Source organism: Heteronotia binoei, chromosome 10, assembly GCF_032191835.1.
Source record: "Heteronotia binoei isolate CCM8104 ecotype False Entrance Well chromosome 10, APGP_CSIRO_Hbin_v1, whole genome shotgun sequence".
NCBI lineage: Eukaryota > Metazoa > Chordata > Lepidosauria > Squamata > Gekkonidae > Heteronotia > Heteronotia binoei.
Window position 1 is genome coordinate 31,596,235 of NC_083232.1, and position 27,340 is coordinate 31,623,574.

The 27,340-nt window shown below is 45.6% G+C and overlaps 1 protein-coding gene across 1 annotated transcript in view; it reads left to right on the forward strand.

Moving 5' to 3' along the window:
* The window catches only part of ODAD2 (outer dynein arm docking complex subunit 2), a 118,372-nt gene extending 95,846 nt beyond the window's left edge, over window positions 1–22,526 (forward strand). The window contains 1 exon segment of the mRNA XM_060248287.1: window positions 22,093–22,526. Within this exon segment, the coding sequence (XP_060104270.1) occupies window positions 22,093–22,206 (114 nt within the window). The 3' untranslated portion in view covers window positions 22,207–22,526.
* The last annotated feature ends 4,814 nt before the right edge of the window (window positions 22,527–27,340 follow it).

Genomic DNA, 27,340 nt, shown 5'->3' on the forward strand with positions numbered 1-27,340 from the left:
TCTTAAAAGTGGAAAATTCGATGTTTGGATTTTCTGTACTTTAAACTGGTGGACTGAGGCAAATACAAATAAATTTTTTGTTATGGGGAGACTGAAAAGTTAAGAAAATGTAAGTTTTAGAATCAAGTGGCAAAAGAATTGAATATTTAAGATTAGTTCTCTTGGGACTGGGAGGTTCATTGGTAAACAAGCGAAGGAGGCTGAGACATGAGAGTGCTCGACCACCTTCCAGCCTGCGTCCCATCCCGACGGTGACACGTAGTGGGACCAGACGAACTTACCCGCCTCCGACACTGGTGTTGTGCAACGCCAGGTCCATCAATAATAAGACCGGTGTCCTTCGAGACTTCCTACTGGAACAGGACGCGGACCTGGCTTGCGTGACTGAGACCTGGGTCCAAGATGGGGAGACTGTGGCTCTCTCCCAGATGACCCCCCCCCCGGGTTACTCGGTCCTCCACCAGTCCCGGACTAGCGGGCGGGGGGGAGGAGTGGCATTACTCATACGAGACGCTTACAACTTTAGGGCTCTCCCGGCCCCGGAGATTCCAGGCATTGAATGTGCCGGCCTGATGTGGGACGTTGGGGAGGGGTTGGCGATTTGGCTGGTGTACCGACCGCCTAACGCACCAGCCACCGCCTTACCATCCCTGGTGGAGGCCGCGGCGGGCTGGGCGTTGGAGTACCCAAGGCTATTGGTCTTGGGTGACTTCAATGTCCACGCCGACGACGCGGCCTCCGACCGGGCGATGGATCTGGTGTCATCCATGGCGACACTAGGACTCTCCCAGGTTGTTACAACGCCCACTCATCAGGCGGGACACATGTTAGACCTGGTCTTCACGGCGGGAGTACAAGTGAACGATATTGCAATAGAAGCAGTGCCATGGTCGGATTACTTTGCCCTCAAGGCTCGTATGGATATGTCACCCCAAACCCGTTTGGGCAGAGAGCATATTTTGGCTCGCCCGCGGAGCCTGATGGACCCGGAACGGTTCCTGACGGCTCTACGGGATATCTGGCCCACTGGCGATTCCCTGGAAGCTCTGGTTGAGTCCTGGAACGATGGACTCTCCAGGGCTATCGAGGAGATCGCGCCTAGGCGTCCTCTGCGCCCCCGCCTCAAACCGTCTCCCTGGTTCAACCAGGAACTGCGGCAATTGAAGCGGGACCTCAGACGACTAGAGAGGCAATGGCGGCGTACTCGAGACAAAGCGACCCGAACATCTTATAGAGAGAGTTTGAAGACCTATGAGATGGCAATCAAATCCGCAAAGAAGACATACTTTGCGGCTAAGATTGCGTCCGCAACTTCGCGCCCGGCACAATTGTTCAAAATAATTCGAGACCTGACGACTCTGCCCCAGGGCAGACCAAATTCCGTTGAATTAGAGATAGGCTGTGAGGCTTTTGCGAACTATTTTGCGGACAAGATCGCGTCACTCCGCCACGACCTCCCTGTCAACTTTGAGACAGTTAACACAACCGAGGCCCCGAGCATGTCTTCGAATTATATCCTGGACGGTTTCAGCCCCCTCAGCCTGGAGGAAGTCGACAGGATTCTCTCATCTGCCTGCCCAACAATTTGCAAATTGGACCCATGCCCTTCCTGGCTTATTAAATCTTGCCAGGGGGATCTCAGATATCCTATACGGGATATCATAAACAGATCCCTAATGGAAGGGCTTTTTCCGGCGCCCCTTAAAGAGGCCGTGGTCCGGCCCCTCTTAAAAAAACCATCTTTAGACCCGGCCCAATTGGCACACTATAGGCCGGTCTCAAACCTGCCCTTTATGGGCAAACTTATTGAGAGGGCAGTGGCGAGGCAGCTGCAGACTTTCCTGGAGGACGCTTCCATCCTCGACCCACTTCAGTCCGGCTTCCGCCCAGGTCACGGGACGGAGACGGTGTTGGTTGCCCTGGTGGATGACCTTCAACGGTATCTGGATCGGGGTGGCTCGGCAGTACTGATGTTGTTGGACCTATCGGCGGCGTTCGATACGGTCAACCATCGGTTGCTGACTTGCCGCCTTGCCAACGCGGGGATTCAGGGGTTGGCCTTGCAGTGGCTTTTCTCCTTCCTTGAAGGTCGGGGACAAAGGGTCGCGATTGGGGGGGAACTGTCCCAGAGGCGCTCACTTAACTGTGGGGTGCCCCAGGGAGCGGTTCTATCCCCGATGTTGTTTAACATCTATATGCGACCTCTTGCCCAGATTGCCCGAAGGTATGGGCTGGGGTGTCACCAGTATGCTGATGACACCCAGCTCTATCTACTTATGGACAGCCGACCGGTCTGCGCCCCAGAAAACCTGGATCGGGCACTACAGGCCGTGGCTGAGTGGCTCAGACTGAGTGGACTGACACTGAATCCTGCAAAGACAGAGGTCCTTTGTTTGGGCCGTCGGGGACCGGGGGGGGGGGGAAATCCCCCTGCCAGCTTTTGACGGTGTACCGCTGAGGCCAGCGGACAGGGTCAGGAGCCTGGGGGTGCTATTGGAGCCGTCCCTAAAGATGGAGGCTCAGATAGCGGCCACTGCCAAGTCCGCGTTTTTTCATCTTAGACGGGCAAGGCAGTTGGCCCCCTTCCTGGCCCCCGACGACCTAGCAACAGTGATCCATGCCACGGTCACCTCGAGGTTGGATTACTGCAATGCCCTCTACATGGGGCTGCCCCTGTGCTGGACCCGGAAATTGCAGCTAGTGCAGAATGCTGCGGCCCGGCTGTTACTGGGCCTCCCAAGGTGGGGGCACATCCGGCCGGGCCTTCGGGCTCTGCACTGGCTTCCAATAATATACCGAGTCCAGTACAAGGTGCTGGTCATCACCTTTAAAGCCCTATATGGCCTGGGACCTGCCTACCTGAGGGACCGTCTCTCCCCACACGTTCCCCAGAGAGTACTGAGGTCTGGCACTCAAAATCTGCTCACCATCCCCGGGCCCAAGGAAGTGCGTCTCAAGGCAACTAGAGACAGGGCCTTTTCCACAATGGCCCCTATGTGGTGGAACCAGCTACCGGAAGAGGTGAGGGCCCTGCGGGACCTTGCTCAGTTCCGCAGGGCCTGTAAGACAACCCTCTTCCGGTTAGCCTATGCCTGATTAGATAATGTAGCTACCAGATTTTTGTGATTATACTGTATAGTTTTAATGTTTAATTTTAAGGTTTTTAGGTTTTAATTGTCTGATTTTAGATGTAATAACTTGCTCTGATTTTACTGTTTTATTGTTTTATTGTCGTTGTAAGCCGCCCTGAGCCACTTGTGGGAAGGGCGGGATAGAAGTCACCAAATAAATAAAAAAAATAAAAAAAATAAACATTTCCAAGCCCTTTCTGTATTTTTATGCCAATTATTGGCATGGTTTTAAGATAATTTAGTATTTCAGAATCCCTGTCTCTTTAATAACTTGAAGGAGGAGGAGGAGACTGGATATATATATACCCCACCCTTCACTACCTGAAGGAGTCTCAGAGCAGCTTACAATCTCCTTTTCCTTCCCCTCCCCAGTCTCCACAACAGTCCCCTGTGAGATAGGTGGAACTGTGAGAGCTTTAACAGAAACAGCTCTTGAGAGGAATAGCTCTACCAGAACTTGTGACTGACTCAAGGTCACATCAGCAGGTGATGTGTGGAGGAGTGGGGAATCAAACCCAGTTCTCCCAGATGAAAGTCCACACACTCAGGCACTACACCAAACTGGCTCTCTTTTGAATGCATGGATTCAATTGGAGACAAAGTGGTTGATCCAGTCAGCTTTTCCACTCAAGTTCACACAACTCTCCTTAATACAGCCCCTTTCTCATGCTTTTGTTCATACAAGGCCCATAAGCCTCTTGGGTGATCAAAGGCCACCCTCCTTGGCTTTTTTACCAGCAGAAAAGCTAGTTGGACCCACCTACTATTAACTGAGAGATAGTAATTTGCTCAAGGCCATTTAAGTCTTACCTAGGATTTGAACTTGTAGGGAAATCCATTACCCAGATTCCCTGGCAGCAGTAGATTCTTCTGACCAGAATTTCTTCAGTTGCATGGCTGCAATCTTGAACATGCTCAGAAGAAGCTATCAGCACATAAGTCTTTAAATAACACCTGGATGCTGCTTCAAGCACTCCAGCCCTGCACCAGATATTTTGAGAAGGGAGGGAGATAGCAGAAAGAAGTGAGAATAAGCTTTCCGGGCATGATGCTCCCAAGTCCCCCCCCCCCCCCCAGTGTTCCCTGTAAAATCTCAGACACTGAATGTTGTGTCTTGCATTTCAGTCCTGAAATTACAACACAGCGAATGCTACGGAGGTGACCAGTGTACTGGAAGTCCACTGGTCCCCGGATGTAGCGCCGCAAATACGCTCCACCAATCAAGATCTGTGGCGGGAAGTTTAACTGGCCAAGATTGGACCTGGCCAGACTGAGGGTTGTTCCGGGGTATGTATATAACCGGGACCCGGCCCGCGTTGCCTGGCCTTGTGATGTACTTGCTAATAAAGCATGTTGCCTTCAACATGTCTCGTCACTCAGTGCATTACACTGAACCAATTAGGGTAAGTTTGCCCATCATTTTAAAAAATACCACAACATAAAAATGATCAAGTAGCATTTAAATATAAATAATGTCATTCTCAATTTCTAAATAACACCTGGGTGCTGAGAATCCCTCAGAGCTAGGGTGGCCAGACCGTCCCAGTCTCCCGGGACTTTCCCGGTTCTGGCCACCAATTCCCGCCTCCCGGGCTGCCTATACCGGGACCATTAAAGGTCCCGGTTTAGCCAGCCCCGGAGGCGGTGGGCCGCGGGCGCCGGCGGGGAAGGCGGCGAGTGAGGGAGGGAGCATCCCTGCGCGTGCGCAGGGCCGCTCCCTCCCTCACTCGCCGCCTTCCCCGCCCGTGCGCGGGGCCCAGCGGCGGTGGCGGAGGCCGCGGAGAGGCCGCGGAGCGGCCGGCGCTGGTCCCTGGAGGCCCTCCAGAGACTCTGGAGGGCCTCCAGCGACCAGCACCGAACAGCGGAGGCCTCTCCGCGGCCTCCGCTGGTCCCTGGAGGCCCTCCAGAGACTCTGGAGGGCCTCCAGCGACCAGCGGAGGCCGCGGAGAGGCCGCGGAGCGACCGGCGCTGGTCCCTGGAGGCCCTCCAGAGTCTCTGGAGGGCCTCCAGCGACCAGCACCGAACAGCGGAGCCCCCTCCGCGGCCTCCGCTGGTCCCTGGAGGCCCTCCAGAGACTCTGGAGGGCCTCCAGCGACCAGCGGAGGCCGCGGAGCGACCAGCGCCGAACAGCTGAGGCCTCTCCGCGGCCTCCGCTGGTCCCTGGAGGCCCTCCAGAGTCTCTGGAGGGCCTCCAGCGACCAGTGGAGGCCGCGGAGAGGCCGCGGAGCGGCCGGCGCTGGTCCCTGGAGGCCCTCCAGAGACTCTGGAGGGCCTCCAGCGACCAGCGCCGAACAGCGGAGGCCTCTCCGCGGCCTCCGCTGGTCCCTGGAGGCCCTCCAGAGACTCTGGAGGGCCTCCAGCGACCAGTGGAGGCCGCGGAGCGACCAGCGCCGAACAGCTGAGGCCTCTCCGCGGCCTCCACTGGTCCCTGGAGGCCCTCCAGAGTCTCTGGAGGGCCTCCAGCGACCAGCGGAGGCCGCGGAGAGGCCGCGAAGCGGCCGGCGCTGGTCCCTGGAGGCCCTCCAGAAACTCTGGAGGGCCTCCAGCGACCAGCGCCGAACAGCGGAGGCCTCTCCGCGGCCTCCGCTGGTCCCTGGAGGCCCTCCAGAGACTCTGGAGGGCCTCCAGCGACCAGTGGAGGCCGCGGAGAGGCCGCGGAGCGACCAGCGCCGAACAGCGGAGGCCTCTCCGCGGCCTCCGCTGGTCCCTGGAGGTCCTCCAGAGACTCTGGAGGGCCTCCAGCGACCAGCGCCGGCCAGCCGAGGCCGCGGAGAGGCCGGCGCTGGTCCCTGGAGGCCCTCCAGAGACCAGCGCAGGCCCTCCCCGGCCTCCGCAGCCGCCGCCAGCCTCGCCAGCAGCACCAGCCGCCGGGAGGAGAGGCCGCCCCCCGCCCCCCTGGAAGAAGGTAAGCTGGGAGGGTGGGGGCCGAAAGCAGGGGGGGGCTGGCGGGAGGGGGCGGCCTTCCTTCCTTCCCTTCCTCCCTTCCCTCCCTCCTCCCTTCCCTCCTTTCTTCCTTCCCTCCCTCCTCCCTTCCTTCCTTCCTTCCCTCTCTTCCTTCCCTCCCTCCTCCCTTCCTTCCCTCCCTCCTCTCTTCCTCCCTTCCTTCCTTCCCTTCCCTCCCAACCTCCTCCCTTCCCTCCTCCCTTCCTTCCTTCCTTCCTTCCTTCCTTCCTTCCTTCCTTCCTTCCTTCCTTCCTTCCTTCCTTCCTTCCTTCCCTCCTCCCTTCCTCCCTTCCTCCCTTCCTCCCTTCCCTCCTTCCCTCCCTCCCTCCCTCCCTCCCTTCCTTCCTTCCTTCCTTCCTTCCTTCCTTCCTTCCTTCCTTCCTTCCTTCCTTCCTTCCTTCCTTCCTTCCTTCCTTCCTTCCTTCCTTCCTTCCTCCCTTCCTCTTTTCCTTCCTCCCTTCCCCCCTTCCCTCCTTATGTTCTTATGTGACACAGAGTGTTGGACTGAATGGGCCACTGGCCTGATCCAACAGGGCTTCTCTTATGTTCTTATGTGACACAGTGTGTTGGACTGGATGGGCCACTGGCCTGATCCAACATGGCTTCTCTTATGTTTTTATGTGACGCAGAGTGTTGGACTGGATGGGCCACTGGCCTGATCCAACAGGGCTTCTCTTATGTTCTTATGTGACGCAGAGTGTTGGACTGGATGGGCCAGTGGCCTGATCCAACATGGCTTCTCTTATGTTCTTATGTGACAATACTGACTTTGGTGGACCCAAGCACTGATTCAGTGTAAGGGAGCTTTGTGTTTGTGACTGGAGTGGACAATACTGACTTTGGTGGACCCAAGCACTGATTCAGTGTAAGGGAGCTTTGTGTTTGTGACTGGAGTAGACAATACTGACTTTGGTGGACCCAAGCACTGATTCAGTGTAAGGGAGCTTTGTGTTTGTGACTGGAGTGGACAATACTGACTTTGGTGGACCCAAGCACTGATTCAGTGTAAGGGAGCTTTGTGTTTGTGTCTTCTGGTGCAATTTTGTTCTCAGATCCTGTATTTACTTCATCAGTATATGGGATAAGGCACTTTCTCAACTGTGCTGCATAATGCAGCCTATTTATTTTGTCCTGTTTGCTCTGTTGGCTCTATCTGCGCCACCTTCATCACTTTCGGGGTGTGGATCCCCCAGTGGGGTGGTCTCGCGACTCCCTCCGCCGGCTGTTTCTGATAGCCCTGCGCCCCCTCTTTCATTTGATATGTGTCCCGTGCGGGTGCCACCCTCCCGCCGGGAGATGCCGCAAAATGAGCCCCCTTGAGGCTTATGGCAGCAGGGCTCGGGGGGAGCGAGCTAGACTGCTGTTCTTTTGAGGGGTTATAGAGTGTTTCGAGCCCGTCCCTGTGGCATCGGTCCCATCGTTGTGGGGCCCAGGGGGCCGGCGCAGCGGCACGCTGAAGCAGCCTGTCGGTCACTTCCGGGTTCCTGTCCTGCATCTCGACCTGTGTTATTAGTGACAGGCTGCTTCGGCGTGCCGCTGCGCCGGCCCCCTGGGTCCCACAACGATGGGACCGATGCCACAGGGACGGGCTCGAAACACTCTATAACCCCTCAAAAGAACAGCAGTCTAGCTCGCTTCCCCCGAGCCCTGCTGCCATAAGTCTCAAGGGGGCTCATTTTGCGGCATCTCCTGGCGGGAGGGTGGCACCCGCACGGGACACATATCAAATGAAAGAGGGGGCGCAGGGCTATCAGAAATAGCCGGCGGAGGGAGTCGGGAGACCACCCCACTGGGGGATCCACACCCCGAAAGTGATGAAGGTGGCGCAGATAGAGCCAACAGAGCAAACAGGACAAAATAAATAGGCTGCATTATGCAGCACAGTTGAGAAAGTGCCTTATCCCATATACTGATGAAGTATATACAGGATTTGAGAACAAAATTGTTTCCGGCGGTGATATTTGGGGGATTTTTGGGGACGTCACAGGAAGTGCTGTGAAGTCACTTCCTGTTTCCGGCAGTGGCATTTGGGGGAAATGATGTCATTTGGGGGAAGTGATGTCACAGGAAGTGATGTCACTTCCCATTTCCGGCAGGTGACGTGGGGAAAATGATGTCACAGGAAGTGGCGTCACTTCCTGTTTCCGGCGGTGGCATGACATCACCGGAAGTGACGTCACTTCCTGTTTCCGGCGGCGCGCGCTTCACGCGCGCACACCCCTACATTCCCCCCCCCCCAAGGTGTCCCTGGCTGGCCTTCAGACATTATGGTCACCCTACTCAGAGCAGCTGGAATTTAATTGAGTCATTAAGTTATTAAGTCTTCACTCCCATTGTCCAGAAAATAACAAACTAGAAGATGGAACTCTATAGGCAGTTTTATAGTTGAATTTTGAATTGTGGAATTTATTTTAAAATTTCCAAACCAAGCAAAGGTACTGAGGGGGGTGGGGGAACCATTCCACAATGTTAAAATTCCTGGTTACAACTAGATTAGATTACTGCAGTACACTCTGCATAGGGCTTCCCCTGAAGAGTATTCAGAAACTTCAATTGGTGCAGCCAGGATATTGACTAGAGTGGGTTCATGGGGACCATATCACTCCATTTTTTACCCATCTGTATTGGCTCCCAATCTGTTTCTTGCCATGCTTGTATTGGCACCATAGGAAAAAAAAACCCTGTTCCAAATTCCCACAATACAGCCCTCTCTCAGCAATATCAGACCGATTCCCACTAGTCTTGTCCTAGTCTCATGCTCCTCTTCTCCGCAGGGCTTCCTTCCGATTTTGCACAAGCTGCCCTGGGACTGCAACTCATTCTGCCTCTTTTGCATGGCAAACAGAAACCAGTTTTTAGAGGATCTTGCTTGCCACACAAAAGAGGCAGAGCAAGTTGCAGCCCCGGGGCAGCTTGTGCGAAATCAGAAGGAAGCCCCACGGAGAAGAGGAGCATGAGACTGGGACAAGGCTAGTGGGGAAATGGTTTCAGGGTAGCTTCCTTAAATGATCAAAACTGTGAGCAGGAAATTCCCATATAAGCCTGTGTCCACTTTCCCAAGCAAGAGGCATTTGTTAATGATCCAGTTCCATTGCCTTCTATCTTAGCTGGTACAGTGAACAGCATTAAGTTATCATATTAAGTTATATGTGCTATATATATGCTGAATAGTCAATATCTTACTTGTAGTTCTATTTTTTTTTTTCAACCCATTTGAGGGGAAAGGGTTTTGTGGCTCTTTGGCAGGCAGTTCTTAAGGATTTCAGATCTGTGCTTTGCATTTTATGCAGTCTTTAGATAGCTCTTTCATTATGTACTGGAAAAGTATTCAGGGTAATAAAATGCTAGCAGAAAGTAGGAGCTTGGAAAAGAAGATACCTGCTTAGTAACTGTTCTCCAAATTAGCCATATCTTCCCTACATCAATCTATACAAAGGGAGAGGCTCACAAAAAAATCTAAAACGGTTGAAAAATAAAATGGAAAAGAGAATGTAAGGCTGATAAAAGATGAGTGAAGGAGGTTGGTGAGGGGAAGAGGTCCCCCGGGTGATGCTAGAGCAAATGTTCATTGCAAGGACAAAAGCAACAGGTCTGGCAAAATCCTCTCTCTCTCCCTAATGCCTATTGCATATGGTAAGTGACCTGACTCCTCTTTTAATCTTAGTAAAATGAGTTTCCAGTGAACTGAAATGAGGTTTCTACATGTCTCTTTCTCAGCATATATTATTACAAAGATCTTTGTCAATTCAAGTGTTTTCTTTGTGCATTAATCGTCTCACAAAACCTACACTAAAATAAAAATAAAATTGAAAATGCACTTCAGATGACAGCATGTTAAATGGTCTTTGGCCTCACATTTTCTGGATTATCAGAACTGCAGTGCTGATTGCTTTTCAGGGGATGTTATGAATGTTCCTGGTGATGAATTGTCTTCTAAATAAGGTATCAAAGACTTTTAGTTCAGTATTATTGTATAATGGGTTCTACGCATGGAAGAGTCTCAGGATAAGTGATAACAAGCTCTTTAATAGAAGTAGCATAGTATAAGGCTACATTACAAGACTCAAGACTAGGCCACAGGGCCAAACTTATATACATCTCTGGGTTCCCACACAAGCACGTTATTGGGTCATTCAAACGATGGGGGCTTGTGATTGGTCCAGGGCTGCTGAGATTTGGATCCTGCAGCCCATTGTTCCCAAGTCCCCAAAATCAGACCGTATGGCTCCAATGAGCCAGGCTGGAACACTCAAAGTCTTCCCTTGAGTCCACATACATAACAAGTATATAGGCTAAAAATACAGTGGTTAGTGGTTTAGACTAATGGTAATTGAACTGCCCTGTAGCTGAACAGATATCATCTGTGGTACAGGAGTAATGCCCCCCGCCCCCATGGTTCACCTGATTGCAGAACTCCTCCCCTCCATATAGGAACATACTGAAGAACAGGGAAGGATCTATCCCGAGAGGGATTGATGGTTGGGGAGCCCTCATCTCAGATTAGTTATACTGGTTTCAATTCAGAGGCAATTTAACCCCTTATCAATATTCTTCTTGTTTACAAGCACACTTTCATTTCCCATAGAAGTTGACTCAGTGAAGGAAACAGACCACCACGGTCATGTGTAGAGAAGAGGGAAGGGTTTGCAATCTGGCACATGACCTGGTTTTGTTTTTCCCTAGCCCACATCTAGAGAACGTGTGCTTTAATGGAGTTGCGCTCCTAATTACAGTTTCTCTCCTCCTTTGTTGAGCACTATTCCATATGAAGAATGGGGAAGGGTCTATGATGAGTAGGTTGGGTATGCTAGCTCCCCTCACAGCAGGACACTGAGGTTCCCCTGGTCCGGTGATTATGCATCTCCTTTTTACTCCTGCTTGTTTTGCTCCTGCACCAGTTTTTCTTCCATTACTTCTGATGCCTCTCTTCATTCTTCTTCTTTGGTTCTACTCTTTTCTTCCTGTGTTCTTATATTTCTTCTTTCTCCTCTGTGTTATCACTTGACACATGAAAAATCTGAAATGATTTAGACAGTTTACATATGAGCTGAAACTTAAGACACAAGGAACCGCATGCTCATCATGCCCTACTTATACGCACCAGGCCTCCCCTAGTTTTGTTTTATTTATTTATTTATTATTTGGATTTCTATCCTGCCCTCCCTGCAAGTGGATTTAGGAATTAAAACCTGTGATGTATTTCTAAAATAGTTAACTTAAAACACATAAATAATTAAAAGATGGTGAAATTTCATAAACATAAGTTCATAAGCTGAGGAAATAAGATAGATGAAATTGCACATTATGGGCACCATATGGGCAGCATTGGATGGGCAGCATCGGCAGGGAGGCCGCTTTTCTTTTCTGATCACAGGTTATGTTGTTTTGAAGCCATTCTTGAAAGATCTCCAAATTTCGCAAAGGGTTTGTTGCAGGGGCTCTCACCAGTAGGGGATCCTTTATAAAAAAATAACAAAGGTGTACCAATGCACACAGTTTCCCTGATGGCACTTTGGACTCTATACTGTATGCTTGTGCTCATTTATCTCAGTGATGCAAGTCACTCGGCAAAAGGGGGGGAGAATTTACTTTTCATTTCCCTAGTGAACACCTCTGAAAAAAGTATTAGACTATTTCCTTGGATCAGATTGTTTAATAAACACATTGTTCATTTTGCATCGCACTGTTGCCAGGTCCTCACTGGCAGGAGATGGGGTGGGGTGGGGGCAGGTAGGGTTGTCAGATCCAGGTTGAAAAACTGCTGGAGATTTGGGAATGGAGCCTGGGTATGGCAGGGATGAAGTGAGGAGCAGTGGCATAGAGTTCATCCTCCAAAGCATCCATTTCTTTCAGGGGAACCAATATCTGTAGTCTGGAGATGAGGTGTGATGCCAGGAGATCCCAAGGTCTCACCTGGAGGCTGGCAGCTATATTCATATGATAATAAACCTCTATCCTTACCAGAGTTCCCTCTAAGCTAAGACAGCATGAGCAGATTTTTAGCCTCCAGTTCACACATTTTGTCTTAGCTCAGGAAGGATGATCCCAGAGCAGAATAATTTATGGAGTAGCTCACAACTTTAATGCCAGTAGCTCACAAAGTAGAATTTTTGCTCACAAGACTGCAACTTAGAGGGAACATTGATCCTTACAGGTGATCTGGGACAATGAATTACACAACTATGTTATCACATTTGGAATTACTAGTGTTGGTAACCCATACAGTCAACTCTTTATTAACTAGTGAGATTTGGGGGGGGGGGGGTTTGTAAGGAAATGCCCCTAATTTCCAGAACATCGTAGTCACCCGTCTGGTTGCTAGAGTGCTGGAGGCAGAGCTCTCACACATCTGCCAGAAGGACGTGGGTTTGCCTTCCAGACAGGAAAGGACTTATGAGTACTAACAGCCACAATGCTAAAACAGCGCTCCATGTCTCTGGAAGAGCACCAGCAAGGAGAACGGATGGTTTCCAGTCACTTCGGGCGAACGCCATCTCTGTTTTGGAGCGGAAGAAAGTGCACCGTTAGGAGCTATCCAGGCTATGCGGTTTTCAGCCTTGACCATAGCATCCACTTTGGGAGGCTAACACCACAGTGCCAAGACTCCATTTCAGCACAACAGGAAGCACACATACACAGCAGATGTTACCCACCCATGGAGCCATCAAGCTTATCCAGCCGTGGACCCTGCCAGACCGCCTAAGCCTTTGTCCAACGGAACTCAAGACAAAGACTGGTGGCAAGAAGAACACTGAAGAAGAGGAAGACCATCTTCAGCCAGAGCCAAGTTCCTTTGTGCAAACCGGGTGTTACCTAGGTAGTAATTTGGCCATCTATTGTCACCTTTTTAGATAAGTATAATAATCTTAAGCACCCCTCCACCCAGTAATTTCTCCCATTCTTCTCCCCAACTGTCAGTCTGGAGCCTCCTCCTTGACCCATGGTTGCCTGTACAGCCAATCAGGTAACCCGGGCCCAAGCTTGTTCATTGGTCAGTTATGGGCACCCAACTAGGTGCCACCAATTAACCTGCTATTGGCTACCCTTATGGTCACTACAGAACCTCCCCTTTTTCCACCCCCGTACCTCCCAACCCCTGAGGGTCTAAGGTAGTCTATTTAACCTCTGACCCAATTCCACTCAGGTGTGAATCTATCAGTACCCTATCTCCACTGTCTAGATCCATCCCCGATTCTTGGCCAGTTGAGGGTCCCATTTCCCCCCGTCCTCTTTCGTCGCCATTGGAGCCTTCCTTGAAGACTACGATCGGTAATCATCACCCTGTTTGTCTACCCATGTGTTGTCACTATATCTCTATTTTTCTTAGGAATGTATGAATGATTTTATAAGTATTTTATCTTGTATGTAAGCCTATATTTTTCTGGAATAAATTTTAATTGTTTTACTTAATTAGAGTCCCTAATATTTTTAAGCATTAATTTCTGGATGTGGAATCCTGTATACACAGGTAAAAGATCCTGCTTAAGCCAGGTGCCCACCTGACAGTTCCTCAACCTCAGTTTTGAGGGCATTTTGGCTTACAGGGGAGGGGGGGAGGTAACATAGATTTCTTCTCCCAAGAATTTTAAAGCAGGGTGGGTACAGTTTCCTGTTGGATCTTATTTTTATCTCTTTGCTTCCAAAAGTGAGTCTTGCTTGCCCTCTTGTCTTTGCTGTGTCCTTAGGAAGGCTTGCTCAGCCATTTCCTGGTCTTAAAAAGGCATGGTGACTTCAACTTGAGTCAGCTGGGAGCATGGATTTTACACACTAAAGCCAGCGTGTATTTTAGTTCCTATGTACTCATGTTCTGTCCTGCATGATTAACATTCACAAATAGCACACAAGAGGCTGAAAGGGCCAACTGAGCTCCATCTGTGAAAATGCCTTTGCTGAACCCTTGTTCAAGACAATATACTGAATTTTTATAGCATGGATTTTTGAATGAATGGACTGATACCGCACAGCTGTTCTACAACAAATTGAAAATAGCAAGGCAACCTTAAATATAAATTGTGGTTAGTTCTTCCTGTATCTTAATTTACCAGTTAACAAATAATATTTCAGAATTATCCCGATAGGCAGTGGTAATTAGACCATGCCAACGGAGTCCTTACCATAATTGCCCTGGAAGGCCATAGAAAAGAAGGCAGTCAGCCCAATCGGTCCACCTTCCCTTGTAAATCTCCGATTTGTTCTTGGGTCAGAGACAAGTGAACATCTTGGCTTAATACATCCTCTGAATGCCAATGGTGGTTTGTCTCCAAAGGGGAATTTCTCAGTGTCCATTTTCAGTTGGAGTCTGTTCACTTTCACCCACAGAGTCAGGGGCCAAGTTGTTTTTCGGCAGCATGTGCATTCCAATTTTTGTCTTATTCATGGGGAAGTAGAAAGGGAGCTCTAGATGTAAGTAACAGTAAAGTGTTAACTGAGTTGCAACCCTAATTATTTTTAGATTGTCCCCACATACTGTATTATTTATAATTTCAATTGAATAAATCTTTTTTGTCTGTGTGGGGTAAATAATAGACGTAAAACAACACGCAAATGTAGGTGCTTTAAATATTTCCAGTGCTCGGCACAGCGTTGAAAGCAAAATGCTGGCTGTATCTCGACTGATATTTTTTTGGATAACCTTCCACCATATGCTTTTATTTAAGACAATGTTTTTTCTTTTATGTTATATTACAAAAAGCATGTAAAATGTTCTTTTGGAGTAAAGCTACTATTCCTATCCTCTTACTAATTAGGAGATCACAGAACAAGGAGTTTGACATCTTCTTGGTAGAATAGCAGATGGAAGAAGCGAGAGGCTGGACTGGAAAAGAGAAGTGCAGCCAGTGTAACTGAGGAACAGTTGGTTTATGGTTTGCCAGTGCAATACAGAAATATAGCAGCTGTAATATAATGATTTTTTTTTTCATTTCAAGCACATTTAAAGATTGGGTTTCTATTTTACAGGTGCTGTTGGATACCCCAGGTATGCAAGAGGCATCCAACGTGGAATGCCTTTTACCAATTCTGGTTGGCTCACCGCTGCCAGCTTCAGCCTCTCACAGATAAGCAGGCCTTGAATTCAGCAGGAGCTCACAGAAGCACAGCTCCTGAACCTTTCTGAGGGTTCCCCCTCTTCCTCCCCACCTACCTACCTTGTCCATTGAATAATAGGTGCAGCTGCATAACAATCCCTGGATGAGCTCCACCACCTATTTTTCTACAAAATGACCCCTGCAGCTAAGGATGATTTTGCCACACCTCATTGTGGTTTCTGCTGTTTTAATTTATATTCATCTACCTTGGATGTCTCTTGCAGCAAAAAGGGGGCACATAAATTGTTGTAAGTAAACAAATATAAGCTCGTCGGTCCTTTATGCTGCTTTTAGCATGTGTAGGTACACACAAATGAGTGGTCCAATTTAATTATGATGAGAGGAAGAAAGGCTTATAATTTGTTTTTAATTAGTACAAAAATATTAAATACCTCATGTTGCACCTTGTAAGTCAGCAAGCTTCTGAAATAAAAATTTGCTCCTATTTGAGACCATAATTTATGCCTCTCCTCCCCAACACCCACCCCAAAATGATGCAGTTATCAGGATTTCACTTTGTAGTAGGGTTACCAACCCCCAGGTGGGGGCAGGGGATCCCCCAGTTTGGAGGCCCTCCCCCCACTTCAGGGTCATCTGCTGGGCACTCATTATTCCCTATGGAGAATGATTCCCATAGGATATAATGGAGAATTGATCCACGGGTATCGGGGGCTCTGGGAGGGGGTGTCTTGAGGTAGAGGCACCAAATTTGCAGCATAGCATCTGATGACTCTCTTCAAAAGATCCTCCAAGTATCAAAAAAATTGGACCGTGGGGTCCAATTCTATGAGCCCCCAAAGAAGGTGCCCCTATCCTTCATTATTTCCAAGGAGGGAAGGCATTTAAAAGGTGTGCAGTCCCTTAGATGTGATGGCCAGAACTCCCTTTGGAGTTCAATTATGCTTGTCACAACCTTGCTCCTGGCTTCATCCCCAATGTCTTCTGGCTCCACCCCCAAAGTTCCCAGATATTTATTGAATTGGACTTGGCAACCCTACATGTGGGGCCTGGAGATCTCTCGCTTTTACTACTGATCTCCAGCTGGCAGATATCAGCTCCCCTGGAGAAAATCGCTGCTTTGAAGGGTGGAGTCTATGGCATTGTACCATGCTGAGGCTCTTCCCCTCCCCAAACCCTGCCTTCTGGCTCCACCCCCAAAGTCTTCAGGTGTTTTCCTACCCAAACCTGGCAACCCTACAATCTGCGGTTTAACTTAGGACTGATTTAGTCAAGTAATGCTAAAGCCAAAAGACACTGAGCAATTTTTGTGCCTTGACCCGGCTCAACTATCAATGATCAGTACTACTGCACTGAACTAAATGAATCATGAAATTCATTGCCAGTGGTTAAGTGATGACTCCATCTCTGTCAACAGGTGGTGTAGGCTCCTTTCCTATGCTCTTATGTTGGTCTCTCAGCTGGTTGCTTACTTGCCTCTTATGACAGCTGGTGCCATCATTTACCACTTCTGTTTGGTGTTTCTTTTTAAAAAGGTTTTTAAAAAAATAAAATAGGGGTACAGGAAGAAAAAGAAGCAGAAAAATGAGAATGTGATTAAAAGATTTAATATATACACAATAAGGACAGTCAACAACACAATGGACATAAAGTGTTTAAAATACACATTTCATGTAGAGAACATATTTATAATATTCAAAAACACTTTCCCCTCTCAGTCCTAATTGAAATTACTGCTAGTGACTATGACTAGTTTATATAGTAGATAAAGATGATTAAATATCTGCTGATGTAGTGTTTTCTCTTCCTTCTCAGTATTCCACCACTATCCCACTTCACCTGGTACAATGTTTAGTTTACTGCCTATATCACAGTTGCTTTGCGCCAGATTCTCTGTTGCTTTGTTAGTGGTTGAATCTGTACTGTGTTTCCTGGTTGCAGGTCTGGAAGTTCTCTGGCTGTCCAGTTATAATACAGGAGTTACCTTAGTTGCTGCTGTCTCCTGAATTCCCCAAGGTATATCCAGTGGACACTGACTATAGTAATCTCCCACTTGTGGGTAAAAGGGCCTTGTTGGTTCTGCTCATTAACAGTTGAGCTGGACTTCGGTTTAGGCCTTGAGGTGGAGTGTTCTAGTGATCTAGTAGTGCTAGGTGTGGATCTACCCCTCTAGCTTTTGCTTTTCTTAAGTGTTTCTTTGTTGTTTCTGATTCTGGTTTTCCAGCACATTGAGAATATCCAGGTAATGATGTAATGTGATCAAAATTCCACTCCTTGCTGGATTCCTGGAATTATCTCCCAACAAACTGGGCTGCATTACTGGAACAGAATTGTATCCCATAATGGTTTTTTTTAAATCTTGCATATGACCATTTTGGCTGAAATATCTGGTAAATAGTGTACTTCCCCCCCCCCCCAAATGGAAAAGTAATCTACAATGACCATATATTCCTTATCTGTCCAACTAAACAAATCAACTCCTGCTCTTGCCCAAAATGTCCCTGGAATATCAGACTGTTCTAATGTTTCTTTGGGTTGGCAGTCTTCCCAATATCTATAGACATCACATTTTTTCATGAATGTCTTCAATTGCTCGTTCATTCCTGGCCAATAGATGGCTTTCCTGCCTGCATTATAGATATCCTTCAATTGCCACATGTGATTATTGCACTTTGTGCATGATTTCTGTCCAAAGAGCTTCTGGTATCACTGTCCTTTCTGTATACAAAGCACGACTTGCATTTGGAAGAGTGGTGCTATCTCTTTTGGAACATGGTTTTGGTTTCTGGCCAGCCTTGCAATATCATGAATAAGTCTCTGGAATCAGTTATCTTCTTCAGTTTGCTATTAAAAAAAAAAAGATTTCAGATTTTTCTGTAAATCTTGGTCCCCTCCCCAGGTTTGTAGAAAGATTTGTCTTGTCTGTTTATGGTTTCAGTCTCCAGATTTAAGTATCCACAGATGGTGGCACAGTGAAAATTAGATAAATCATTATTATTGGTTTAATCCAGGGCCACAGTATTCTCCAACTGAAAGGGCTGCATAAAAAAACCCACTTTACATGCTAAGGAAGCAGGTGATAATAGGGTCATTTTAGAGAAGGAAATCTCAGTGCCCACAATGAGGAGCTGCATTCTGAATCAGTTCCCCAATGAGTATACTTTTATAATATGTTTGTCTTGGTCAGGTTTTAAATTTCCAGGAATACACTTTAAAACAAAAGTAATATGCAAACTGGCTCTGAAAACAAAAATAACAAAATAACATGAGCAGAGGAAGAGTATCTTTTTAAAGAGAAGAGTTTATGTGTTATTTTTACCAAATAACATGCCTAAGAAGTGCTGTTTTTCCTCACAGTGGTCTAGAGGAATGGACTGGCTCCCAAGATGAAGTCATGAAAATAGTTATTAATGGGGAGAGTTATTGTTGGGCTTCATCATTCAGTACCCTAAGGAAGGCAAAGGATCTGCTATGAACAGGAAGACTATAATTATAAATAGTCTATGTTTTCCTTGTTCCAAATGTCAGACTTAAGGCTTTAGTGAAACCACCGTATGTACGCTATGTGCATGCATACTTTTGGTTTTGAATGGAGCACATGAAATTCTTCTGCTCTTAACTCAGTTGTAAGGTTCACAGGAACATCATGGCATGCCTGGGGGAACATGCTGCAATTAGAGTTGATCAAAATTGCAGTTTGCTGCTGAAACAAAAATAGCTGTTGAGTTGTGTGGAGGGGAAGGTGCTTTCATAAACATAGCAGGGAGGGCAGAACGAGAAACCCAGGCAAGCCATGTAGTTATTGAAAGGCATGCACTATGTCTTTGCTACGAGCCGACGAATCACAGACATTTCAGTGCTTTGTGAGTTCTATATTGGTGATACAAGTGACATCGTTCTAGCTGTTTCAGTGGAATAGGGCCCGCTATTTGGAATAGGGTCCACTATTTGGAAACAAAATTTATGTACTTCACATGAATGGAAACAATTGCACAAGTAATGAATGCATTTACATTTACTGTCATAAGGACATTCTCTCAAATTAATAATTGTTGTTTGGTTCTGACATTTGTAACTCCCATCACATGTCATTAATCAAGGACAGCATTGTTGTATATTAATAAACACATTGGGTGAGTCGATGGATGTCTATAACATCTGGGATGCGGAGATATGTTTAGTTATTAAACATCTAGGAACTTCACTGAATGAGTTTCTCACCATAGCATCATCTACAAGGCGATATTATTTAGTCATCTGATGCCCTAACCAAGACTGTTTAAGATTGTTTTTAATTCTGTTGTAAACTATTTTAATCTATTTATTGTATATTACAGTCACTACCTTTGCTGTGGTGACTTGTGTAACCTGCCCTGAGCCTCTTTGCGGGGAGGGCGGGATATAAAAATAAATAAATGAATAAATGCCCATTAATGGATAATGTTCTCAATAATTACATTTGTCATTTGGTAATCCATATATATTGGCTATAAGCAGATGATTCATCTAACTGGAGATTTTAAATTAGGCATAGGTCCTTTTCTGGCATGAACAAAATGAGATGATGGACATGAACCTGATAAATAGTTACATGTTCATGCACTCTCTCCCTTCTCCCCTCATGTTGCAGCATGTAATGCAAGAGGGGAGTTTACAACTATCTTCTGTTAGTGATGGTGTCCAAATGGCAGGGACTTAACTGGAGTTAGCTTCTTTCCCAGTAACTGGGATTCTTAACCTTAGTTTCATCCTGGTATCTGGGAAGGAAGCAAACTTCAGTTTGTCAAGGTGCCTGCCTATGAACATCACAGCTATTTGGAGTTATTGCAAGACTTCCATCTTCTGTTCCCCCCCACACACAAGGTAAGAAAAGTGTCCAAGGCCAACTAGCCAAGTTATTGTCTGTCTTGACCTGTTTGTGATGTTTGAACATAACCAGAGGGGTTCACTAATAGTCTGTTTTTAAATATTATGGTAGAAGCTTGTCCTGTGATGATACAGAACTGGCCGTGATTATTGAACAAAACATGCCACAATTTGGTAGACACACCAAGGGTTACTCAAGTTTGATCTAGAGGCTGGAGTAACAGTCTGGAAGAAGTCAGACGAAGAGGCTTTGGTTCTGTGCATTTTAGATGGAGGGTGCTCCACTGATTCAATTCTGTAATAATTTGGGTCTTGCAAAACCTAACTCTTATAATACTGGCACCTCGGGTGTTATCATATTGTTATATGTTGAGGGCAAGTCTCTCAAGAAAAATTCAAATATGTCTGTTCAGGTTCTTTGGGAGTAAGGCAAATAACTCCTGTTTCTGTTATTTTTGGATTGGTCTAGTGGTAATAGCAACTTACGTTGAAAATTTTGCTTCCAGTGTGTACAGTTGTGTGATTCTATGAGCTTTCTGCTTGAATTCATATAAATCTTTTTTTTTTTTACAAAAATGAATTCAATCAAGAAGATGGGATTTTTTTATAAGTTGTATCTAGAGGTCAGAGGGTGAAAGGTGTCTGGCAAGATGCGTATTGTATTCATTAGTCTAACACAAATGCTTCCTGAAGTATAAAATGCTTTGATCTCCGTAAGCACATACCATATGTATGCAGCTGTGACCCATGTCTCCTAACCACTGGAAGGTTAGTGAAAGGTAGTATATAGTTCTTAAGTCTGTGTTCAATTTCTGCTTTTATATTTAGCAGTTCATAATTTTATGTAATAATGTAGCAGTATGAAAAATATGCATGAAAATTGAGTGATAACAGATTTTTTTTGTGGTTTGATTCAGTGTTGCTTGGGTGGATTCAGAATCCGGAGGGCTGCAGGCTGAAAAAAAATGGGTTTTTAATTAAGGCTATGTCCACTTCAAAATACCTGAAGCCACATGAAAAGCTTGGGAGGCTTTCCAAAATCTGGAGTTCTATGTAGCTAAGTGTTTAAGCAGTTGTGTCACAAACTTGCTGCCACAAAATTGCAGCACAAACTAGGAACAACCATTTATTGGTTTGAGCAGCTATTTTAGGTAGGCATATTGCCATGCGGTTGAGTCTGTATTCAAAGTGTTTCCACTGGGGAAGAAACAGGCTGATCACACGGTGAGAATAAAACTGGGCTATTGAACTCCAGAAAGTTACGTAGTTCTAGGCCAAAGAATGCATCCTAAATCCTGTCCTCGAATATTTTCACTAAGTTACAACACCGGTGTAATATTTTTACGTCTGCATAATTCCACCGGTGCAGTTGTTGGTACTTCCCATCCTAAGAGTGTATGCGCTGCGTGTCTTTGAATGAAACTAGACATGATGCTCAATGCAGGTCTGCTGTTAAAAAGATAATCTTCTTATAACACTTGACCAGACCTTTCCTAAGTGGACATTAATACCCACAGGGGAAAAATGATTGGGTGACATTGCCATAAAATAAGTCAAAGACTTTTTGTTTGTGTGCATGTATAAGAGTATTATGACAGACTAATGGTCTGTCTGGTCCAGAATCTAATTATTGACAAGATCTGGCTCTTTCATTTAGGACAATTTAAAAGGACAAAATATTCCTTGCTAATATTCTACCGCGAAAACGTTGTGAAAGCAACGTCAACCCAGAGTCAGAAACGACTGGTCCTTGCACAGAGGACTGCCTTTACCTTTTTACTCCTAGATTACAACATATAAAAGCGTACAAATAATTAGCATTATAAGAAATGTTCTGAGATGCATGTCTAACAGTCGTTGATATGCCCATTAAATTAATCTGTTCAGTTCTTTTGGAATTCTGGTTTGTTTTTAGCTACTGTTAATTTAATAAACTGTTAAGAGTCCAGCCTTCAAAACTGAATCCCAGAGCTTTAGAACACAGGGCTATTTCATTACTGGATATTGTGTTGGTAGACGTGTCATGCTAAGATAATTCATTTTCAGGGCAGTGGTTTTGGATTGGATCTCATTCTAATTACTTTCTGGGTTTTCTTGTTGTTTTTAAGCTTCTGCTGGGTATGGCAGGCTCTACAGATGAAACACTTCAGGAAGCAGCGGCTGGTTGCATAGCAAACATTCGCAGGTTGGCTCTAGCTACAGAGAAAGCAAAGTACGGTTGAAACTTCAGACAATTTTCACCAGCTCCTGGTAATACTTTTTAATATTACAATACTAGGACAGATTGGACGGAACTGGAAAAATGCATGTTAGAACAATTGTTAGTCACCTATAAAAATAGTTTAGCATCTAAAAGTAAATTAAAAAATTGTTAAGTGCTCTTTATTTTGATGATATCCATACCCTACTGTTTGAAAGTTTTCGATGTTTCACCTGTACCAAACATACCCCAGTGAATATCCACAAATGTCTTTCCAGCTTCATTTCAAATACGTTTTGACATGTCATGGACATATAATAAAGATGTTTTCCCATACTTGAATGTGGTTGTACCATTATTCCTGGGTGTCTTGAGCAATTATGTTTCTGCTAAACCTGTCTAATCATTCTGTCATAATGGTTTTGCTTGCTTGAGCACTTACAAACGCCTCCAGAGACGTCTGCATACATATGCACTACTTCAACATCTGGAATTATACAAGTGTTTCAAGCAGATGGAATTGTGTACACACTTTCAAGACATCTCCAGAACCCCTTTAGTACTGTCAGCATCAAAGATTTCCATTAAGATTAATAACATGTAATGTTTGTGGTTAGAAAATCAAGTGTTCAAATCCTCAGCCAGACAACTAAAATGGGAATAAAAGAAAGGAGCATTTTATGCATCTCCATTAGAATTATCCCATTGCCGTTTCCCATTTCTTATTCAGGGAACAGCTACAAACTTATTATGGGCTTACACCAGTTAAACTCACATGGCTGCCCCCAAAGAATCCTGGAAATTCCAGTGGTGAAGGTACTCAGAATTCTCTGTCAGACTTCTCTCTCTTGTGCCTCTTGCAGAAGCAAACAGAAGGAATGGCTCTTACCCAGCTAGCTCACACCTGTGATGTGAAGAGGCCCATAGTTTGCTTTCCTACTGTATCCGGCTGAATCCTACTGATTCGGTACTGCATCCGGGGCTGAGCTTGCCATTCAGCATTAGAGGTCGACAGCAGGGCCCAATTTACTTCAACCTGATCAAACATGTCACACACGTGCAGGGTCCCAAAAGTTGTCCTATGAATGTCTAGATCACGGGTGGCCAGACAGTGGCACGGGAACCATGTGTGGCTCTTTCAGATGTTATCTGTGGCTCTTGAAGCCCATTGTGTCCTGTTGACTGGCTTGGAAAAGGCATTTAAATCACTTCTCTAAGCCAAGCCAACCGGTGGCTTGGAAAATGCATTTAAAGTTAAAGTTGCTTTATTTCTATCTCCCCCTCATCCCATCTGTTTGCCTGCCTGCCTTCCTTCCTGTCTTGCAGCTCTCAAACCTCTGATGTTTATTCTATGTGGCTCTTATGTTAAGCAAGTTTGGCCACTCCTGGTCTAGATTGTGCTTGTCCAGGTTGATGAGATGTGTTTAATCACATCTTTTGGGTGTCATCTAAACAGTCAACACCCAGAGAAGTCCAGCTTTGTTCGCAAATTGAAATATGAAAGTCCTTAAATTCTGAATTAGTTCATGCCTTTTGGTTTCTCTTCCATCACAAGAAACAAAAACAAAACCTTTTTTTTTGTTTTCTGCAGCAAAAGTAATTTATTTAAATACAGTGGCAATGAATGACCCTCCAGCATAATGAAAGTTAGTGGATTGGGACTTCTCTGTTTGGGATATGGATCAACATCACCCCTTAAAGTGGACCTAATTGGTAGTAGTTCTTTGAACTCCTGATCATGGTATCAGAGTATCCATTTTCAGGAAAGCTATGTGGTTGTACTTGCAGGATCCAGCAAAGGCATTCCGCGTACAATAGCAGCATTGAGCTCTGTAATACTGTAAATGAAATGTCCTCTTCTCTTTTAACTTCCTTCCCTCCCCCCCCCATTTTTTTTTTATTAGATGCCTATAAGAAAGCAATAAACATGCAAATCATGTTTATTTTCCCCTTATTTAATTTTTTAACAAGCAGAATATAGTACTTCTCTACCCAGCCTATAAATTACTGGACTCGTTTGGGATTCGTAATGTTTCAGAACTTTCTATTTAGCTATCAAGATGGCTGTGCAGCCAGACCTGCTAGTCCCCACCCCCCCTTTCTGTATGTGTGGAAAACATTTCCAGATTACATTACAAGAGCCAAAAGAAAACACTGTTCTTAGGGTCACATTAACACACAGAAAGATATTACAGACAATTCCAAAGCATCTGTCAGAAAGTTAATTGTTAAAAAAACATCCTCGGGCCCAAAGTTCTCTAGTAAATCCTGTTCCTCATTTGTTATACTCTTGTCCTCTCCATTTGCACTGATTGTCTATGCTTTCTTCCATCTTTGCGTTCACTTGGTTTCCATTTGCTGCTTTGCTTGTTTTATGGCTTCTCTGCTGTTTTTTAAACTCTCCTGGGCTTCCATATTTTCACTTCCATGTATGCTTGCTTAATTTGGTATTTCTGTTTTGTAATGTATCCAAAAAGCTCCCTGATGAAATTTCTTACAGATTACCACATTTTGTCTCCAGGGCTGGCCCTTCCATTTATGCTGCCTTGGGTAGCAGATTTTGAGTTCTCTGCACAAAGCAGAAAACCATCAGTTATTTAGTGCAGGGGTGGCCAACAGTAGCTCTCCAGATGTTTTTTTTGCCTACAACTCCCATCAGCCCCAGCCATTGGCCATGCTGACTGGGGCTGATGGGAGTTGTAGGCGAAAAAACATCTGTTTAGCTACCGTTGGCCACCCCTGATTTAGTGCATTACTATATGTAAAGTGTGTGTGGGGGGGGGAGTGCCTCTATCCTTCTCTAGTTTTTCTTTCTTTCTTTCTTTCTTTCTTTCTTTCTTTCTTTCTTTCTTTCTTTCTTTCTTTCTTTCTTTCTTTCTTTCTTTCTTTCTAAACTAGCCTCTACTGTTTCCAGTTGGCTAGCAAATTAGGAGTGTTTGTTTGACTATAAAAATGGAGGCTTTCATGAAATGCATTTGGGTATCTTTTCCAATTTGCTTGGGTCGGTTGTTCATTGAATATAAATCAACAGAACTCCAGCAGATGTCAAAACCACTAAAGCTTGCCTTTCATTAAGATGCTCTGGGGAAAAATATCTTAACAATTCACAAAACCATTCTGGAGAAATACTATAGCACTCTAGGAAGGAGAGGACCTTCTTTTCCTTTGAACTGAAGAGAAATACTCCAGCTTTCATTGCAAGTGTCTGTCAGCAGACAAGGAAAAAGCCTTTCTTTTATCACTTCCTGCCTGTATGATTTATTACTTGATGACAGACGCTCATTATCAACTATTCAATTGTCCCAGGATGCTCAAGTAGGCACTGAAATGTGAGCTTTATATTCATTTCCTCTTAAAGTTCAAGCATATGAAAATATATGTTATGACCCACTTATGTACTGTTTTATCTTTCACTTGTTAAGGAGAGATCAAATATGGCCGGAGGGCACAGGCTAACGTAACTGCTGAAGCTAAGCAGGGCCAGGTCTGGACTCTACATGGATGAGAGACCCCCTGGGAGAACATGAGAAGCTCCCCTTGAGTTTCATGGTAGAAGAAAGACATATTAAAATATGTGTCCAGGAGGTAAAATGTGTTCTTATCCCATTTTGACCTTGTTGTCCTTATTTAGAAATTCACGGTTTGGGATTTCAGAGTTGTAAGATGATTTCAAAAGCTCTAGTATGTACTAAGTGAATAATATTTTTATCCAGGGCAATTTTTTTTAGAAAAGGCCCAGCAGGAACTCATTTGCATATTAGGCCATACCCTCTGACATCACTATTGTATCGCATAGTGCTTTTTTGAAGAAAAAGCCCAGCAGGGACTCATTTGCATGTTGGCCTACACCCCCTGACACCAAGCTAGCCGGAACTGCATTCCTGTAGGTTCCTGCTCAAAAAACCCTCTGTTTTTAATCTGTCTTTTTACAAACAGCCATTTTCTATTATTTGATGATTATATAACAATGGGCTGCTGCAGGTGGTTCTCGCATTCTTGCTAATAATTGGATCTTAAATTTGTACCATTTTGCATTCTAAACAACTGCCTACCAGCTATATGTAGCTCTGCCCACTGTACCTGATTTTTTTGTCTGATGAAGTGTGCTTGGAGCACACGAAAGCTTATGTTCTGAATAAAACTTTGTTGGTCTTAAAGGTGAACTTGACTCCTACTTAGCAAATCATTTCGTCATTACTTCTGGTCCTTACATAAACATGTGAAATGCTTGCTTTGATAAGCATTGCATTTTAGGCAATGCCTGGAGAAATAAAAGCCCAGTCTGTGGCATGTGATGGCCATTAATTGTCATTGCAATCACGAAATGATGGACATGTATATGTGAGCTCATTTTCACTCAACTGAATAGTTACCTCTCAACATTTGGGTGAGCTCAATCAGAATACTATTTCCCTTGCTCTTTCCCCCGTAAAACCAACCCCTTCTACTCTGCCTGCTCCAACACTGCCCTAGCTATTTTCCCCCACTTGCCTTCCTCCTGTCTTGCACCACCAGTCAGGGCATGTTTTGCTGCTGCCATCCCTGTTTGCTGGAGTTTAATCCTCTGATGTTTGTACTCCTACTAATATAATCTTCCATTGATCTCAAAAAGTGCTCAGCTGGCGCAAGACTTATTCACTTCAATTAAGCTCTTTGTCTTTGAAATAACAGCAGAAGTGCAGTCAAAATGACATAACATCACCTCTCTTGCCAGCAGCAACAGCAATCCTGAAGCCTCTTGCTCCAGCACACTTCAACATTCCACGTTAGGCCGCTCGCCTGTTTTCAAAGCTGTCTTCCAAGACTGGAAAGCAAACTGCTCCCTAGCTGAAAGCTGTGGTCTTCTTGTCTGTCAACTCTTAAGCTTTTTGTACATTCCCCTGGATTCAGGAAAAGGGAAGGGGGAGGGCGATTGTGTGGCTCAGCCACACTTACACTCAGACAGCCCAACCCTCTCTTGGGTTTTGGTGACCTGCCTTTTACCTTTCTGGGGCCAAACCCTAGGTTAACCTCATTCCTCTAGAACTTGTGGAACTGTGCCAGGAGAGATTTTTGGCCCAGACTTTGCAGGCTAACGGGAACCATTTCTGTTGTCCTTACTGCTGCACCATATAGAATTTCTCACTGAGAAAAAGATAAAGACTTCCCAATTATAT